At 31.5% G+C, this 19,873-nt stretch overlaps 1 protein-coding gene across 1 annotated transcript in view; it reads right to left on the reverse strand.

Moving 5' to 3' along the window:
* The window catches only part of LOC145256208 (kelch domain-containing protein 2-like), an 83,533-nt gene that overhangs the window by 2,923 nt on the left and 60,737 nt on the right, over nt 1–19,873 (reverse strand). The window contains exons 6-10 of the mRNA XM_080114822.1: nt 16,222–16,358; nt 12,669–12,781; nt 9,527–9,687; nt 5,274–5,326; nt 3,523–3,671 (exon numbers count right to left, since the gene is read on the reverse strand). Coding sequence (XP_079970948.1) covers nt 3,523–3,671; nt 5,274–5,326; nt 9,527–9,687; nt 12,669–12,781; nt 16,222–16,358 — 613 coding nt within the window. The remainder of the gene's footprint in view (nt 1–3,522; nt 3,672–5,273; nt 5,327–9,526; nt 9,688–12,668; nt 12,782–16,221; nt 16,359–19,873) is intronic.

Genomic DNA, 19,873 nt, shown 5'->3' on the forward strand with positions numbered 1-19,873 from the left:
GACAGCCCACTAGGCACCTCCAACGTTTTACACAATACTGGTAGCGTCATCATTTGGGGTGTACATTATTTTCTATGTTCGTTCTACGGATGCTTATTAGCGCTATAATGGTTGAAGTAACTTTTTTTTTTTTGCAATCAGATTTTCATATTACATTCATACTAGCAAAAATACCCATCGTTGACTGGGTTCAAAAACAGCCTACAGAAAATAGACTCCGATTTAGGAAAGTATGATAGGTTATGAAAAGGAAGGGGGTATGAAAACCAAAGCAAAATATGATGAAAGTAAAAATAAAATAGATAAACACCGTAATTTATTATACCATACCTGTTCACACTAAAACACTTATCACAATATTCTGTGGATCTATATTAAAAAACCTTGTTAAACTTTGTAACATTTTTCCATTCTATGGAGGTCAGGCGCGAACGAACACCCCATAATTTTATTATACCATATTTCTTCAAACTGAAACATAATTATCAAAGTATACTTACGCAGATGGATATGAAAAGTCTTTATTAAAGTTTGTGCCTATTTCCATTCTATGGAGGCCAGATGCGAACGCAGACCCCACAATTTTATTATACCATCCCTATTTAAGTTAAAACATATTTATCAAAGTATTATTATGTACATCTATATCAAAAACACTTGTAAACGTTTTTTTTTTAATTTTAAAATATTTTATTTCCATACTTTGTTGACCAGGCGGGTGCGCAGACCCCACAATTTTAATGAATCATCATTATGCCAGATCAAACATACCCATTCCTGTGTCTCGATAGATCTTCTATCATTATATGTGATCAGTTTTCTATAATAGTCAACCATATAGGAGCCTATTTGTGACCAGGCACACACACACAGACGTTCAGCTTTATATTATAGATTATATTGATTTAGAAAAATTAATAATTTAATATATATATATAATATATATATTCATTTCATATTCAATAAATAAATTTATTCTACCATCTGCAAAATGAAACTTATTTTTAATAGTTTTTCTTTTTTAACAATTGCATTGAAATTGTATTTCAAATGAACAAAAAAAAAAGTTTATCAATTATTCTGTTACCTTGCTTATATTAAAAAAAATAACCCCCACTCTATGTAATATGATGAAACCAGTAATATTTTTTTTACATTGTTTATTTGCCTTAATAATTTCTATACAAATAACCAAGTCTGTTCCAAATTCATCTAAACAAAATAAAAAAGTTAATATGAAAAAGTTAATATGGCTTAAAAAAGTTAACAAAAATAAAAAAGTTAAAAAAGTTACTAAAAAAATAAATACAGTTAAAAAAGTTACTAAAAAATAAATACAGTTAAAAAGTTACTAAAAAATAAAGTTAAAAAAGTTACTAAAAAATAAATACAGTTAAAAAGTTACTAAAAAATTAAAAAAGTTAAAAAAGTTACTAAAAAATAAATACAGTTAAAAAGTTACTAAAAAATAAAGTTAAAAAAGTTACTAAAAAATAAATACAGTTAAAAAGTTACTAAAAAATAAAGTTAAAAAAGTTACTAAAAAATAAATACAGTTAAAAAGTTACTAAAAAATAAATACAGTTAAAAAGTTACTAAAAAATAAAGTTTTAAAAAGTTACTAAAAAATAAAGTTTTAAAAAGTTACTAAAAAATAAAAAAGTTTATACGGCTGCTTACTATCCTAGGTTACAATAATTGTGTGATTATAGAGTTTAATTATTAATGATTAATGATACAGGGTGGGGCAGAGCAACTTGCTTATTTAAATTAAATTGACATCCCAAATAAGCAAGTTGCTCTGCCCCACCCTATATTATAAATATTTGTATATTAAATAAGAAATATTAACACACACACCTACAAACACCAGGGCAACGCTGGGTACCCCCACAATCCATTATATAAATATCAACTGTCTGTTTAAGTATATGTATGTATGTCTGCCTAAAACTTTTGACAGAGGTGACAGATTTTCACAAGATTGATATTGTTTTGAAGCTCAACCGTTCGGATGACAAATATCAAAAAATTGGCTGAAAACATTAATTCCTTCACTCTCAGCGAGACAGTTTTCCACAAGGAGGGTCGTTTTTTTGCGTCGATATTTTTGCAACTCATCGTATCAGTTCGAATGACTTTACTAATTTTAACGTTCTGTATTTTCGGTCACGTCATGGAGTAGGGGTAAGATGTCGGGTTTTATTTCACGTTCTTTTCCGACTTCGCGTCATGGGTTTGAGCCTGCCTGCTTACTACAGCATTTTTTTTTAATTTTTGCTCAACACATACCTCCAAACACCTGGGCAATGCTAGGCACCCAGGCTAGTCATAACAGAAAACCAACATAATCCTAACCTATATTCAGTATGATTGAAAAGAGGTAGGCAAAAAAGAAAATTGTCATTCTACTGGTGGTAAGTGTTGTGGGGGAACAAATCACCCCTATTTGAGAACTAAGTGGAATCAACCAGTCCTATGAATACCACTGGTTTCAGAGATTAAATGGATACATTCATATCATGTTTAACCGCATGCTACGAACACGTTCCTCTCACACCATTTTAGTGGCTCCTGTATTCTTTATGATAAATACATATTATATTTTATACAATTTACACTACTTGTGGTTTCTTTCATTTGTAACACCTAACACGGGTCTACAACAGTAAGAAAAAAAAAAAAAATCTTAAGAAAATTTTTATTTTATTTTATTCATTTAATTTAGATATTATATAATTTTTTGTTAGTTTTGGTCTTAAAACTGTTAAAGTTTGAATTTTATATTCCATATACCAACAGTGTTTAAAACAGTGGATTCCTATATCATATAACACTAGCAGGACCTGTGGAAATTCCACAGGAAACTCATTCATATGTAATTGATGTTGGCATTCTGTAGATGTTCAGCATAAACAGAGACGCTCTGATATCATTGTAGCTCTTTTGTTAAAACTGCAAAAGTATTTATCTAAGCTAGCAGGGATGCCCAGCACAGCCCGGTTGTAAAGTACACTTAAATATGATATTTTAATTCTTGCAGATTTTGTATATATTATTATAAAGTAAATGTTCTATCGATGTTTATATATTATAAAGTTGCAATTTCAAAATTAAAAAAATATATCCATATGATTTGGGTGCATCAGCTTGAATCAAAACCAAAACTTATGAAAAAATATATGTACATATATATAACTTGAAAGCCATCAGCTATAGTCAAAATTGAAACTTATAAATTCTTAGTAAAATTATTTATTACAAGAAATTGAAGTCCATAACAATTAAACAACGGTCACTCGGATGTAAGCATGACACACAAAATAAATAACACACACGCTATCCTATTAATATATAGATTATTTGATATTCTAATTTTTTCAAATAATTTTACAAAATAATGTTACCAAACTCTAAAGAAAAGAATATCTTTCGATCATGTCATTACTGTATAGATAAACCCTTCAGCTGATAACATTTATAAGACAAAACCCTTTTTAGAAAAGTCAAACTTTGACTTACTATTCAGATTCGAGAATGCTGCATCAGGATTCTTTCCCATATTTGAGGCCTCGTCGTTTAACGTGACCAATTTGAACAAAGCTTCTGGAAGATATTTCCATTCATGTTTCGTCTGCCAACTGTGAGCCACAAGATTTTCTACGCAAAGTCTGAAATTAGAAACAAACAAAAAAATAAATAAAGAGGCCATTCTTAAGGAATTTAGGTAATAATTAGAGCTAGGACAACAGCATATTCTCTTAATTGTTTTGACTCTCAAGTGTGTATCCGTTGACGTCTTCTATGCTTTTATATAGAGGGGTGTGGTTCTCGCTTGATTAACTATTTTGGATATATATTCGAGAGTCAAAACAATAAGAATATGCTGTTGTCATAGCTCTAGTAATAATAGTACATACGGAGTGGGGGACATAAGAAAAAAAATGGCACAAGAGAATATTATAGATAAAAATTTCGGTTATAGTCAGCTAATGTACTACCTAACTTCCAGCGTAGCACTACCGGAAGCAGTGACAAATCAAATCAGTTCCTTCGCTTTTTTTCTCTAAAGCTTATATCTCCCCTATGCAGGTACCTTTTTTAAATTTTTTTAAATTATTGAAAACACTTTTGGATACATTTTTTTTCTTTTATGACGTTTGAAAATTTGTTATTTTGATTTCAATAATTTCATTTTCATACTTTCATAAACATATATTTATTATATAAATTCAAATAGAAAAATGTATATTTAAAATGTAAAAGAAAAAAAACTTATTTTTATAATTTCATAAACATATTCCTTATAAAATTTCAAATAAAATAAAACCTTTTAATTTTTAAATTTTGTTATTAAGTGCAAATAAAGACTAATTTTGTTATTTTTATTAGTGTAACTTTACTACAGTGTGTCTTCGAGAAAATGCGTTTCAGATAAAAACATTACATATGTCATGCCGAAATTAGTAAATAATAAAAAATAAAAACATTACATATGTCATGCCGAAATTAGTATAAATTCCAAAAATTATGAAAAATGAAAATAATTTCTTAGAACAATGAAAAACAAGAGTGCAGACAACTCCAAATTACTCTAAACCGTTATGTCACTGAAAATAAAGGAAAAGTAAAAAATATGGCCAATGTCAAAAAGGAATAACTCTTAACAATATTGTATATGGTGCAAGCAAGACAACTAACAACATTAATAATTTCAACAGTACCTAGCTGTGATAAAATGAAAATATCATATTCCAAAATTGACGTAAATTAATCAAGTAATTTTATTTTAAATAAGAAAATCAAATTTGTTAAGTATCTGAGGAGGGACTGTCTTGCCTGCCATTTTGGAAAAAAAAAAAAAAAAATCTGAAGAAACAAAGAGATAACTCAACAATAATTCATGTTTACTAGATTTATGTTGTAATGCCATGAATTCCCGTTAATCCGTTAAAAATGATTTTCTTTTATTTGAATAAAACTATTGGATTATTTTGTGATTTTTGGAATATGATATTTTTGTTTTGACACAGATATACTTTATATAGATTTTTCTTTATTTTTTGTTTTTTAATATTGGAGGGATTCTGAACAAGATCTCAATTTTTATAATTATTGGCCCACTTTGCATATTTTCCCAAAGTTAAAAAAAAAAAATGAAAGAAATGCTAATTGTACGAATTGGTCAAGACTAAGGGGATCCAGGAGTTGTGCAGCAAGATACTTAGGCAAGTTACATTTTAAATTTCTGCATGTTGGTACAACTAGCTTACCTTACAAGAGACTTTGTATTCACCCGTAAATGGAGCACTTCATTTGTATGAATCTGAAGGAAAGACAAAAAAAAAGGAAAGAAATAATGAAATAATCTCGAAGATATTTATTTTCAGAAAAGATTTAAAATTAGAAAATATGATGCTTGTGTAGATGAAAAAATTAATACATACTTATGCATCATGTCAAAAGAAATATAAATTCTAAAAATCATAAAAATGATTCAGTAGAAAAACAATTACAAGTAAAAGTAAAATTTATAGATTTATAGAGCTTTATAATGTTTAAATGTGGAAAAGTTCCCAAATTTACAAGGGAAGTAACTGCAATCGATCAATTTCACAATTTGCCATTTTAAAATACAAAATGTCAAACGGTTATTGTGGAGGATTGTTTTCTAAGAATTAGATCTAAAACATCTACTGGATCATTTTTCGTAATTTTTGGAATTTATACTAATTTCGACATAACACATAAGTAGGTAATAATTTTTTTCACCTAAAATGTGTTAGCTTAAAAGATCGCTGATCTACACAAGCCCTGAAAATAGGAATGAATAATGAAAATGTTTTTTGTTTTTATTAACCAATATTTCTTATTAATTGAATTATCTCCCCTTTGTAGTTTGACGGTTTCTAAACTAGGTGGCTCTGGCAGTTGATTGAAAATTACTGAGGAGGAGAGAAATCTCAACTGACCTCTTGTTAACATTCATGAGTTTGTGCTTTTGAAATCGAAGAGAGAATAAGCTGTTATCAACATTCAGATAATGATTGTTGCAACATTGTTATTGCTGTTATTATTATTATTATTATTATTATTATTATTATTATTATTGCCTTTTAAGTTCATATTAAACAAAGTACAATGCCAGCAAGACACAAGGGACCACTGTGAATTAGGGAAATTTTAAGTAGCGAGTTGCGATTGTTATTACTTAGTTGCTGCTTTTTTATGTTGGATTTTTTTTACTCATTGAGTTTTTCCTCATTTTTTTCTCCTGTTTTTGCTATACGTTCTGATAACCTCCTTTTTTCTACATTGACAATAGCTACCCTCCTTGTCACCAGCCACAGGGATCCATGCATGTTAACAAGGGGTCAGTTTAGACGTCACCCCCCACCACTACGACCACCAAACCTAGATTTTCTGGCTAAAGCAAGCCTTCAAAATTTATAATAAATGTTCAGGAGTTGCTGGAAAGTAATGCACCTCGTAATGAACAGACAAGAGACTCCTAGTTTACATTCGAAAACTGGAAGAAATACAAAAACAAAGTGGTCAAATGTTTGTGGCTAATTAGAGCATCCAGACATTGTCATAAAGCTATTTGCAATTGCAGGATTTAGATCACAGAGAATTAAGTGCAAAGGGTTATAGCTTTTGAATAATTGGAATACATTATTTTCTACAAAAAAAAAAAAAAAAAAAGAAAAAAAAAGGTATGTATAAAACAATCCAAAAACTGAGATAATCATGCAGAATTGAGTCTTGGAAAAAAACACAAACAAATACTCGTCTAACCACAACAAGTGCCAATAATTTTCCCTTACTCTCTAACTATGCCTAAAATGAGTAAAATTTTACCTCATCTTCGCTATCGATTAAACCCGATCGATTAAGCCTAATAAAGAAAAAAATTACCTTCGTCCTGATGTTTTCTCCTTTCGTTTCCCCACAAAACATCACCCAGCTCTCTTTCAAAAACTGAAAAGATTCAACCTACTTCCACTTTTTTCCAGAACACTAACTTCAAAAATCACTCCTTCCCATTCATCCATGAAAACAAACATTCCATCTCCACCTCCCCTTCTGAAGAGTTCCTCAGAAAAAAAACAAATGCTTCTCCCTGGTAAGGATATTTGCAAGGTCAGTGATGCACAAGAAGCTAATATTAATCATCATAAACTCACGGATTTGAAACTTACTATTTATGGATGATGGATTAAGGCACAACAAGGTCGCCTGTGTCTCAGCCCATCATTCAAGCAAACTTTCATTGCTTGAACAATGCGCAGAGATTGGCTGAAAAGAGAATCAGCAGAAGTCATTGATCATGCCTTAATCTGGTGTACAGAAATAATAAATAAGATTAATGTATGCTAGCTCAACCAGGTGCAACTAAAGTAAACGTGGTATTGTGGTGACTAATGATCTTAGCTAAGTGTAGGATAGAAAATGACCAATTCTGACGCTTTTGTAGCTGATTTGTTTAAAATTTAAATGATGTTTTTAAGTTTTTTACAAATAAATAATTTAAGTGTAGCATCTGCTCTAATACTATGTCCCATCTTTCCTGTCCTTGGTCAGTGCAGGAGAAATTCTTCAAAACTGGCAACTTTTTAGAAGGTAGATTTTCTCCACATCATGATGAGGTAAATAATAAAATCCATGAAACAACACAAGTTTACTTGAACAAACGAAGCAACAACGCAAAACTTTTTTTGAATAAATCATTTTTTTCTTTTCTTCTTGATTAATATTGAATAAAGTTTGCAAGAAACGTTATGAAAATAACACTAAAGATGAAAAGAATTGATGAGAAATAGTCCAAATAATATGAATAAAAATGCTGTAAAATACTTTAAAAACACAAGAAAAATGATCTAGATAGAAAAATAACTTTTGTTGCCTTTGGTAACAGTTATTTGTTGAATATTTGTTTTCTCGTCACCTTCTTTAGTGTTAGAAATTTTTGACAATTGTTAGACATTTTATTAATTAAATGTCATAACAATGCAAAAAAAAAAAAAAAAAGACAATATTAAAAGAAATTTTCAATTATGTTTATTTGCCAACATAATATGTCATAAGATGATAGGTGTTGGTGTCCCTAATTTTCGAGAGTAGTATCTCTTCTTCAGGGAGGAAAATAAAAAGAAATGTGGACAACTGTTCGGTGAAACTTTTCTTTGTCTGTTTTATTTTATTAATTTCTTTTTATTTCTTTATTTATGAAAGTCAGTGTCACAGGATACAAGTTGTAATAAATATTAAGTATTGTTGGGAATTATTGTAGCTTTTTTTTTTATATGTATATAAATGATTATTTTTTGTGTATTACATTTAAAGTGTGTATTTAGAATGTTAATGACTGCTGTATTAGTGTCATGTAATATCTGGTTTGAGTAAAGTACATTCCAAATACACACTTTAAGCGTAATATGTTTATGTTGGCAAATAACGTAATTGAAAATTATTGAAAATTTCTTTTAATATTGTCATTATTCTTTTATATGTTAACTCATGTCATGTGTTTCTTACGAACTGCATTGATATAGCCTTCAAAAACAACTCCTTTCACACTACACACAATGCTTCAAGCAAACTACATTCTTCTTGTATATATGTATATATTTGAAAAAAAATATATATATATATATATCATCTATATATATAGAAAAGGCAAAACGGCCATGCATATTTTTGTATGTCCAAAATAGGCTTTTTTTTCGGGGGGGGGGGATTCTTGACTACGTTATATTTATTTAGAACTTTCCTTATACTTCCTAGATTATAATATCTACGATTTGTGAACGGACATCGTCTCTACATTTATTTTGATTGACTTTTGAAAAAAATCCTTGGTTCCCCATATTTGTTTGTCTTTCTCGTATAAATAAAGCAAAACTGATTGAAGCAAATGCAACTCCCTGGCCTTCCAGCTGGGATGTCCAGAAAGACAATTAGCTTTGATCAATGTGGGGGGAAACCCTTCATATCAGACAATTGCTATTCATTTGGACACTGCCAGAGTTCCCCACTTTTGTGAGGAGCTGGTTTTCCCCAATATTCATTTCTGCGCCTGCATGAACTCATTCACTTCTGGCAGTCAATTTTTGATTGACATCACTAAATTTGAACGCTTTTCACTTCCTTTGGCATCATAGCGTAGCAGTAAGATGCCAGCTTTTCTTTCATTTTCTTTTCCGCCTTCACATCACAAGTTCGAGTCTGCCTTCTTACAACCAATTTTTTTTTTTGCTCAAAACACACCATCAAACATCTGGGCAATGCTGCGCATCCCCGCTAGTTTATTTTTACTAAAAAGAAAATCATAGATTTTTTTAAGGTCAATTAAATGTGAATGGATATTAAAAAAAATAAAACAAAGAAAAAAGGCCGCTCATATTTCAAGCTCTCATAACAGGTTTTAAACTTTACATTTAAATTTCTAATTTTAGAGAACAATTTTCTACCAATGTCGATCTTCGTTTGTTCCAATAAAGAGTAAAGGGAGAGCGATACTCACAGCCTCCTGTTCATAGTCCAAAATATTGCTACAGCAACCACCAAATATCAAGATATCTTCATCTCTGGTAATACAGCATGAATGCCAAAGACGAGGCATACTCAAATGTTGGGAAAACATCTGCCATTGGAGGTTCGGTACGTTTAAAAGCCACATATCAGCTGCAATGAACAAAATGAAAATAGAAATTATACATCAATATCCTTTTTAATATCTCTTCATTTAACATTACATTTTCCTTGTCCAAAGGTCAGGTGACTATATTTCTCTTGACCTGTCTGTTACACTTTTTCTCAGAAGGTACTAGGCCGATTTGGCTGAAATTTTGTATGGATCTTTGTTATAAGATGCAATGAGATGATTATTCTGGTATTCGTTCACTGCACAGTCAGGGATTAATAGGGATTTGTATTTAATACAAATATTCCCTTCCTGATCACCTGACTATACCAACATGCAGAAATTTAAATGTAATGTAAACAAGCATCTCACTGCATAAATCTTATGATGCTCCTATAATTCTGGCCCTTTATGTTTTGGTAGCAATATGCCTTGCCTGGTGAATTAAAACACGCAGAATACACTTATTTTTGTCGTCATTTAATGCCATTTCCACGAGTCAGGCAATGTTTTATATTCCACGTCTTCATGGGTCAAACATCTCTAAATTACACTCTGTACTACCTTTTCTAATCCTTAGCTTCTAAGTTTTCCTTGGCAAGCCAATCTTCCTGCAATTCAAGGCATCTATGTTTTGGCAAGTTTATCCAGGTGGATACGCTTCCACATCACCGAACCAACATAACGAATTCATCCTTAGAATAATCTTTAACACAGTGCTTTCAGCAAATCCTCCAATCTAATATGTTATGTTTGGTCAGATTTCACATTGCAGATCCATCTAATTCAAAGATGCATCACTGCATAGGAATAGATGAGAGCCCAGTATAAGTTGCCATATAACATGACATTCTGACATAGCTGCAATAAAAATTATTAAAAATAGAGGACAGTTCATGCAATTTTATCAGGTTTTATGAAATTATGTCTTTACTATGAGTTATTAATAAAATGTTATGACCAGGAATTTCTTCTGATCTCAACAGATCAGATTGTTGATCATCTTGTTGACAAAAGTCTTGTGAACAGCTGAATGGCACGTTGTGATAACACAGTAGTAGTAGTAGTATCACCATTTAAAAAAAAAACTCTCTCTCTCTCTCTCTCTCTCTCCCTTCCCTCCATTTACTAACAATTTTTCCTTCTTGAAGCACTGGTGAGATCGCTGATTTACTGAATTCTCTTTATGTACTGTTACTGCTTGTTCAGTAAAATTGGCCTTTACCAAGCAACTAATTGGAAACTTCCATTGTAAAATCAGAATATTACCAGACACAAAAAAAAATCTTGTAGAAATTGTTGGAAATTGAAGTAGGGAAAAACTGCAAAAATGTGTTCATTTAATGCACAAAAGAGCAAAAAGGTCTGTCTAACTGATTATACGAAAAAACTCTCACACAGTGGAAAGGAATACAGTATAATATTCAACAAACCAATGATATATATATAAACTTTATATAAAATTTAATTTATATAAACTTTATAAACTAAACTTTATATATTAGTGATGGGACAATTCTAAAAACTTTCCCGGTTCTGATACAATTACAAATTTCGATTCTTTTAAAATCACTATTTATTTACGGAGTTGTTTTTCTTTGGATTACCATAAAAACCTGTGATATATTTTCTGCAAACATAATACACTTGTGAGCGATCTAAACATTTTAATTTTGTTTGTAGCTTACTTAATTTTGTATTTTATCTTCAGTAGTAGTAATGGAAAATTAAGTTTTAAACAAATAAACAATTACAAGAATCGTTTTTGGTATCGAAAAGTAGGCATTCCGATACCTTAAAAAGTTCCGATTTTCTCGATTCCAATTCTGATTAATCATCCCAACACTAATATATATTTCATGCTTTTTCAGCAATCATTAGTGTGGAGGATGATTGCTCTGCCAGTTACACAATTCAAAACCGTCAGCTAACTTCTGCCTGAACACTAAACCAACCATGTTGAAAGAAAAGAATCAAGATTTACTTATGTCTAAGACACACACACACGCGTATATATACAGCTTACAAAACATGAAAAGTTTTTGTCCTTGCATACAAAAAAACTTTTCAGAATACAAAAGATACGAGTGACAGAAAGACTTTTTCAGGCAGTTAATTTTTTTAAAATCTTTTTAAAATCGGGGTTTTATTCAATTAAAAATTTTTGTTAGTAATTTTCTTGAAATGTTTGTGTTGATTTTTATCTGGAAAACATTTTTGTTAGTAATTTTCTGGAAATGTTTGTGTTGATTTTTATCTGGAAAACATTTTTTCTTCGACTTGAATATATTCTTTCTTCTTATTTGCCCATAAATTGAAATTATTCTAAAAATTAAAAAATTAATGTAAGCATTTCAATGTTTACCACTTTTGAAGGATATAGATTGAAGAAAAATTTTTGGTTTTAACTTTTATCGTACACCCTTGGAAATTTTTGTAAGGGGTAAAGGAATTTGTTATTTTTCTTAGAAATCGTAAATCAACTGTAAAAAAAGTAAATAATCCATTTCATGTTTCGTAAAGTGTTAAGTGACGACAATTAGAAACAAAAATAAAAATTAATTTTGCGTTTCATAAAATTCGGACATTGCCTCACTCGAAAGGTAAGGTTGATGAATTTATCTCTTCCATGGCAAGATGTGACACTGAAGACAAAAAGTGGGATTGAAGAGCCAACACACTGGAGAGAGAGCACTCTGGCCTGCAAAAAAATGCCTGTGCAGTCTCGTCGGCATTACCTGCTAGAGGTGCCTCAAGCAATTAGCAATAAACTAACCCCTTCTCAAAGAGAAAAGACAAAGCCTGGGAGGGGGAACCTCCTAGAACTGCACAGGGCCAGCAACATACTGAAATCAACAAAGAAAAGGCCATTTCAGAAATGGACTAGACTCTTGATTTTGGTGCAGAGGGAAAAAAATCCTGACAATGTATGGCAGAAATGATAACAAAAAACATTAGATAATATAAATAAAACAAAACTTACAAATTTTTTTTTAAATGAAAAAGATTTTTGTGAACTTACTCAAAGGTCGGTTATCCTGAGTGAACCCTCCACATAGCAGGATCCGTGTTGGCGATACAGCTGTAAAGGAGCTCCACGATCTTCCACACGGAGGTTTGCTATTTGTCTCCAATCTGGTCAAAGAATAAGAAAATTAAATTGTGTTTTATCTTTCAGAATTTTTGAGATGATGATAATTTATAAAACTTGGATTAGTCAAACTATTATTCTCATATTGGGTGTTATTTTTGCAAAAATCTAATCTCTTGAAGTTTGGAAATCTAATGTTAAGAACGGCTTTTTAAAATCTTGTAGATTTAAATTATTTGGAGTTATCTGCTTCCATCAGAATGTTTTCAAGATGACATCGCAAGATCATCTCTCATAGTTTTGCTATAAAATTTTATTTTCTTATTTAAAAATAAAATTATTTGATCAATTTATATGATTTTTGGTGTACAATATTTTCCTTCAGTCATGGGTACAGATTTTTCTTTAATTTTGTTTTTTAATATAGGCATAATTCTGGAGAAGCACCTTTTTAAATAAAATAAATACTCCTTATTAACATTGATTTTATTAATAAATACTGAAAATTTTGGTGCTTCTACAGAATTTGAACCAGGACAAACTTTTGCCAAAGCAAATTTATATAAACAACCAGAAAAAAGACAAAAATAACAGGAACAAAGAAAGAGATAAACCAAAAGAAAAGAAAAAGAAAGAGAAATAAAATTCAGCTGAATGACAAAAAAATGACATTAAAAAAAATGCTTTTTCTGAAATGAAAATAAAAAATGCTTTTTCTGAAATAAAAAAAAAATCCATTAAAAAACAAAGACTTCACATTATTGTGGTATTCACCCTTGTCAGGTTGGGCAGATTTCTTTCCTGGCTTGCTCCACATTCTGAATAATGGTGCCCATGGAAATTGCTCCTATGAAAGTTTGCACAATCTGGCTAACCAAGTGCAATTCCATTGTCAAAGGCCAACCACTTGTGGACCTGTGAGTTCAGCCAAGTCCTCCTTGATATTTGCTGTCCATGTCCTCAACTGTCCATCAATATGTTTGTACCATCAAGCCAGAGAGCTAAGGAAGATTATGTTATGAATTCATTTTCCCTCTGAACAAATTGATCATTAACAATGTGTATTTGGTATTAAATGACCCAAAATGGGTGGATATGCCGTAAAACAAACCCAAACCATTTTGACTGCATTTCCAAAAACCATTAATATTTTTAAGTGAAAACTTAAGAGAAACCATGATTCACTTGCTGATTTTAGTTGATGTGTTTTTACACGTCTGAACTAGAAACAATAGTTGGTGATAAAGAGGGTGGAACCTCATTTCTATTTCAGGAGTAACATCAGGAGTTTTAATGAAAGGAGAGTCAAATATTTTAATATCAGAAGAATCAAGTGAGTTTGAATATTCAAATAGAATGATTCAATTACTTTGAAATTCTAGGAATCAAGCTTCTGTTGTATAATGGGGTTGTATATATAAACATTCATGTGTTTAAGTGTCTATTGAATATATATAAACATGTATATATTAATGAGTGCATATATGATTGCCTAGTGTTCGTGTTTTTGTACATGTCAATATAATCAGATACAGTTCAATGGACATATAACATTTACAACAACAAGGGATGGATAACAGTTTTCTGGGGATTTACATCAACCAATAGGGAAACATGCCTGACTCATCTTTGGTCTTGTTTGACAGAAAGCTGCAAAGAAGATTCGTCTCAAGGAGCCAACGAGTCTCAAGTTTGTCTTTTCAGCGACTTTATTCTGAATGTTTCCCCATCAAAAAGCTGAACGCTGGTCCTACATCCTTACATTTGATAGGGTGTTGGATCCCTTGCTTCCCCGGGTGCTCTGAACCATTACAATCTATCAGCTCGATTCTGTCTGTCTCCTTCAAGCTCTAACCATTAACAGACTAAAACCCTACATATACAAAAAACATCTCCCTTCTAATGACATCATCAACATGTGTCACTCATGACCATTGGCAGATGTCCGTCACGTATACTTGTTTATCTAACTAACATTCCTGTTTGTGTTAGTTATGAAAACTAACATTCCTTTTCATTTTTAACATAAATATTTTTACATAAGAAATACCATTCACCTTGATACATTCTTTCTAACCTTCAATTTACAATATCAATAACAATCATAATAATAATCGTTCAGCTTACCTGTCATTGCCAAGATCATCTACGTAAAACTCAGTTCACACAAAATTACTATCCAATCATGATTCCATTGTCGGAGGCTGATCTCATACGAGTGGGAGAACTAAATCCTCCTTGATAGTTGTTGTTCAAGTCCTCAGCTGTCCATCGACACGCTTGTGCTACTCAAACAGGATAACGCTACAAAATTGACTCACCCTCTAGATGACGGGCTGCATACCCAAGTCATTGAAAATGTTGCTGCAACAACACAGACTGCAGATTGAGATATCAACAAGAACACCAATTGAGGCAAAATCAATCTGGTGACAATGCAAAATGCAGTGGAGGTAGTCAAAGTAAAAAACTTCCAACTTCTGCTGATCAACAACCCTCGTAGGCCATATCTTGCAGTCATAGAAAAGGATCACCCAGCCAACAAATTGATAGACCTGACTCTTGGTTATATAAAGGTCTTTAAACACCATCAAAAGCACCATTGAAGTGCTTCTTATGTGTGCATGTGTGTTTGTATATCAGCAATGTTAGTAGTCAATGGCAAAAAAAAATTTTTTTTTAAAAAAAGCTAAAAAACAGATGAATTTCCCAGTTGGGTACAACCTATGTGTCTGAAGAAAAACGGCAAGGCAAAAAACAAAAATAACTTTTTTTTCATAAACTCTAATCAGTTTCAACTAAGTCAAAATTAAAAAAGTATGTAGTGTAATATGGAATGGAAGGAGACAGGAAGTCATTCTTTGATGAAGCAAAAGTCATCTAACTTCCTGGCCTCGTTCATGAACTGCTTGACATCTTGTCTTCATGGCAAAATTTACATTTTCGGTTTTTAGAAACAAATGTTGTAAGAAGGAAAATTAGCTTTTTTTTTATTAAAAAAAAAATAAAACTAAAAAAAATAAAAACATATTTTTAAAAAAAAATGACAGGCTCTAATAATTTAAGCGGAAATCTGTTTTTTCAGGGTTAAAAAAAAAGCTGAATTTCATTAAAAAACAGAACATCCTTGCTATATGCTTGCGTGAGAAAAAGCATTTTTTTAAATGGCTATATTTGAGAAAGATTCTCCTGCAAAAAAATAAATTAGCAATTATATTATTCAAACTGTTGTTCTCATCTTGAGTGATACTCTCATGTTTCATAACACTTCAGACGAGAACAGTAGTCCAAATAATCCAAATTATCAATCCACATCTCAAAAATTCAAAAACATAGTAATTACTTTATTGCTTTTTATTCTCGAGTGATCTTAAGATCTTGATAAGCGGAACCTTGTCAGTACACAGTAAAACATTTTAAAATTACTAATTACTTTATTGATTTTTCATAGTTCAAATAAGAACGTGTAGCAATCCTAACTTACTTTGTCCATGTATTGGTTTCGAGATCCAAAGAGTGCAAATCATTGGTTCGCATCCCAAGATGCCGTCCACCAAAGATATAAACAGTTTTGTCGATTCGAGTGGCAGCATGGGCAGCTCGCGGGGACGGAATTTGACCCTAGAAGAAAAAACAAAAATAAAAAACGTAGACTATAATAACTTTAATATACATTTATCATTCATTTTATATCTTATTACTAATGGAGATTTGGTATCTGTCTGCCTGAAGCCGAAAAATTATATTATTATCTATTACTAATGGAAATTTTGTATATCTGTAAGATTTAAAGAGATTTTGGCCTCATAACTCCTTTAGGTGGTACTCAGAACTTTGAGCACTTTCGTTGCTTTCCCCAGAAAATTTTATAAATAAATGCACTTTTAGTTTTTATGTAGATTTTTTTTTTATCTTTCTTTCGATATGCATAAGGTGTCTGCCAGATGGATTCCCAGGTTGCTCACACCATTCCAGAAGCGAGAACGCATCGAGCGCTCGAGGATGAATTTGGAGATGTGCCAAGAAGATGAGTCAAAGTTTTTCAAAAGACTGATTACACAGGATGAAACCTAGGTCCATTACTATGATCCAGAGACCAAAGCTCAGTCAATGCAGTGGAAGCACTTGGACTCACCACCTCAAAAGAAAGCAAGGGTGCAGCCCTCTGCTGGCAAGGTCATGCTCACAATCTTCTGGGACCGGAGTAGTGATGACAGATTTCCTGGCAAAGGGTACCATAATTACAGGAGCCTATTATGCTTCACTTTTGATGAAATTAAGGGAAGCTATCAAAATCAAGAGGCGGGGCAAGATCAGCAAAGGTACCCCCTCCTGCAGGACAATGCTCCGGTCCACAACTCGCATGTCACCAGATCAGAAGCACGAGCGTGTGGTTATGAAATAATCCCCCATCCTCCCTACTCTCCTGACCTTGCACCCTCCGACTTTCACCTCTTCCCAGCCATGAAGTTGTTTTTGAAAGGAAAGTGTTTCCCAGATGATGCAGCCTTGATTTCTGAAGTCACGCCGTGGTTAGAGGACCAACCTGGGGTGTTCTACAAAAATGGTCTCCAGAGCTGCATCAAACGATGGGAGAAATGCATAACTCTGGGTGGTCCCTATGTAGAGAAAGACTAATAACTGTGCCAAGTTTCGTTGCTCTACTGCTGTGGGAAGTGGGTCAGGGACATTACTTATTGCAAGCCCCTCGTATATAATATATCAGAATACTGCAGTGAATAGGATTACAGATTATTGAATCCTGTCTTACAAAATATTTTTGCAGTTAAGGAAATTACTTAGAATTGTATTCTTTGTTCAAATAATAAATTTTTGTTTTGAAAAGTTATATTTTTCTGAATGAAATTTAAATATAAAAAAAAATTATAAATTATATATATATATATATATATATATATTGTCATAGAAATAATAATACAAATATTTATATTTGCTTTAAGTCTACAGAATCATTCAATTTGTAAAATGAAATATATATGTATGTATATATATATATCTACTATTATATGTGTGTGCCCGAGTTCCTTCCTCAGAGGCTTCGAAACCGATGAACCTATCTTTTGCAAATTTCACACAAAGGTAATATATGGCTGGCAGTGTTCTTAGATATGTTTTGTACCGAAATTCATCTAAGTTACGAAAATTGAAAAAATGCAATCTTAAAAATATTGTTTTTTCTCATATAGATAAAAAAGAACAATTTTTACAGGAGGAATATTTTACATTACACCGGCCAGTGTAATATAAAATATTCCCCTGTAAAAACTCTTCTTTTTTATTTATAAGAAAGACCATCAAGCCCAAATATCAGCTGATGTGATATTGTAAACAAACACAGATGGAATTTGATGAATGACATTATCATTATTTTATTTTATTTTTCTTGTGAAGTAGTCCACCAGGCAAATTATTCCTTGTAATATATAATAATCAATAAGGGATTGATTCTATAATACACACACAATCTGCATAAATTAAAATATCATGTTTGTACGAACGGGCAATGCCAGGTGAACAGCTAGTATACTATATGTGTGTGTTTGTGTGTGTGTCTACAGATATCTTTTGGTTTTTATACACAAATTGATTCAAAACTTGAACTGAAGTTTGGAACTGATATATGAAAAAAGAATTTTTTTACCAGATTTTTGACCAAGATTTGCCGGATATCCAATCAAACTAAAGAAAAACTGTGGAAACATGTATATATTGGATTGTTACCAGCTTCCTTGGATTCATCTTTCAGAAATTTTTTAAAAAAAGAGTAAAAATTTAGAAAACACACACACATACATATATATATATATATATATATATATATATATATATATATATATATATTACAGAAGATCAAAATAAAGTGGAGCTACAATTGGTCTCCTGTGTTGGACTCTCTTCAGTCTGAAGAATATCCAGTAAAGGTGGCCAATCAACTTATTCTTTTACATCTGTGGAGATTGGCTGTTTGTTTCATAGTAAGTATAAATGTGTGTTGTGTGTTTGGATCTTTTTTACCTGCCGAATACCAAGAGCTTCCATTACAGGATTTAGCATACACTTTTGATTTAAAGTTCAATATCCTTTTTTTTTTTTTTTGTTGCATCAATATCCAATTTCCCTTATTCTGTATACCTAAAATGATTTAAAAACTTTAAAAACATTTAATTTCATTTTCTATATTTATTACCTTTAGCAAATTAGGTGCAAACCTTTTATAATATTTGCTAATATTTTTCTTCTGAGGAGATGTATAAACATTAAAAACTCAAGGGTTAAGGAAATATATTTTACTATACTGTATTCTTTGTCTTGCATATAATAAAATTTCTGTATTTGAAATTTAACTTTTTCAAATCACAAATTTTAAATTCCTAAATTATGATATATATATATATATATATATATATATATATATATATATTACACATACACACTGGAGAAAAACTACCCACCATCTGAGCAGCAATTAATTGAGAGGTAGATGGATCGGGAGGTATAGTTAAAAAATGTTTTTACTCTGAAAATTCATTGTCATGAATAATGGTGATTAGAGATTAAGTTTGAAATCTTGTAAACTATAATTTTAACAACAAACTAAATATTTCTATTCACACTCTAAAGTTAAGGTATTTAGCCTATTTTTAAAATGTTATTTATTTTTTATGGAAAAAGTAAACACAACTAAACAAATGTTTAAAAAGAAAAAAGGCAGTTTTTTAAAGCAGAGGAGGAGGAGGGCATTTAGTTCATACAGGAACTGCTAAAAACAGCCTATCCTGCCTTGACAGAGTACAAAATAGACTTCGTGGCTTAGTGGGGGATGCCCTTTTCTCTACCCTGCAACCTCTCTCCCACAGAAGAGACGTTGCGAGCCTATCCTTGTTTTATCATTATTTCCATGGCAGGTGCTCGTCTGAACTCCAATCTCTGGTCCCCCCCTCGCCAATCTTTCACGAAAAACACCCGTCTAGCTGAATCCACTGTGAAAAATTTCCCCCAATCTTTATCTTTGCCTAAATCAAAACGTGGATTCCATGAACAAAGCTTCTTTCTTAGAACTGTACGCCTGTGAAACTCTGTTCCGTCTGCCTGCTTCCCACCTGACTAAAAACTTG

This window comes from Euprymna scolopes, chromosome 32 (genome assembly GCF_053919585.1).
Source record: "Euprymna scolopes isolate OS-2025 chromosome 32, ASM5391958v1, whole genome shotgun sequence".
Lineage (NCBI taxonomy): Eukaryota > Metazoa > Mollusca > Cephalopoda > Sepiida > Sepiolidae > Euprymna > Euprymna scolopes.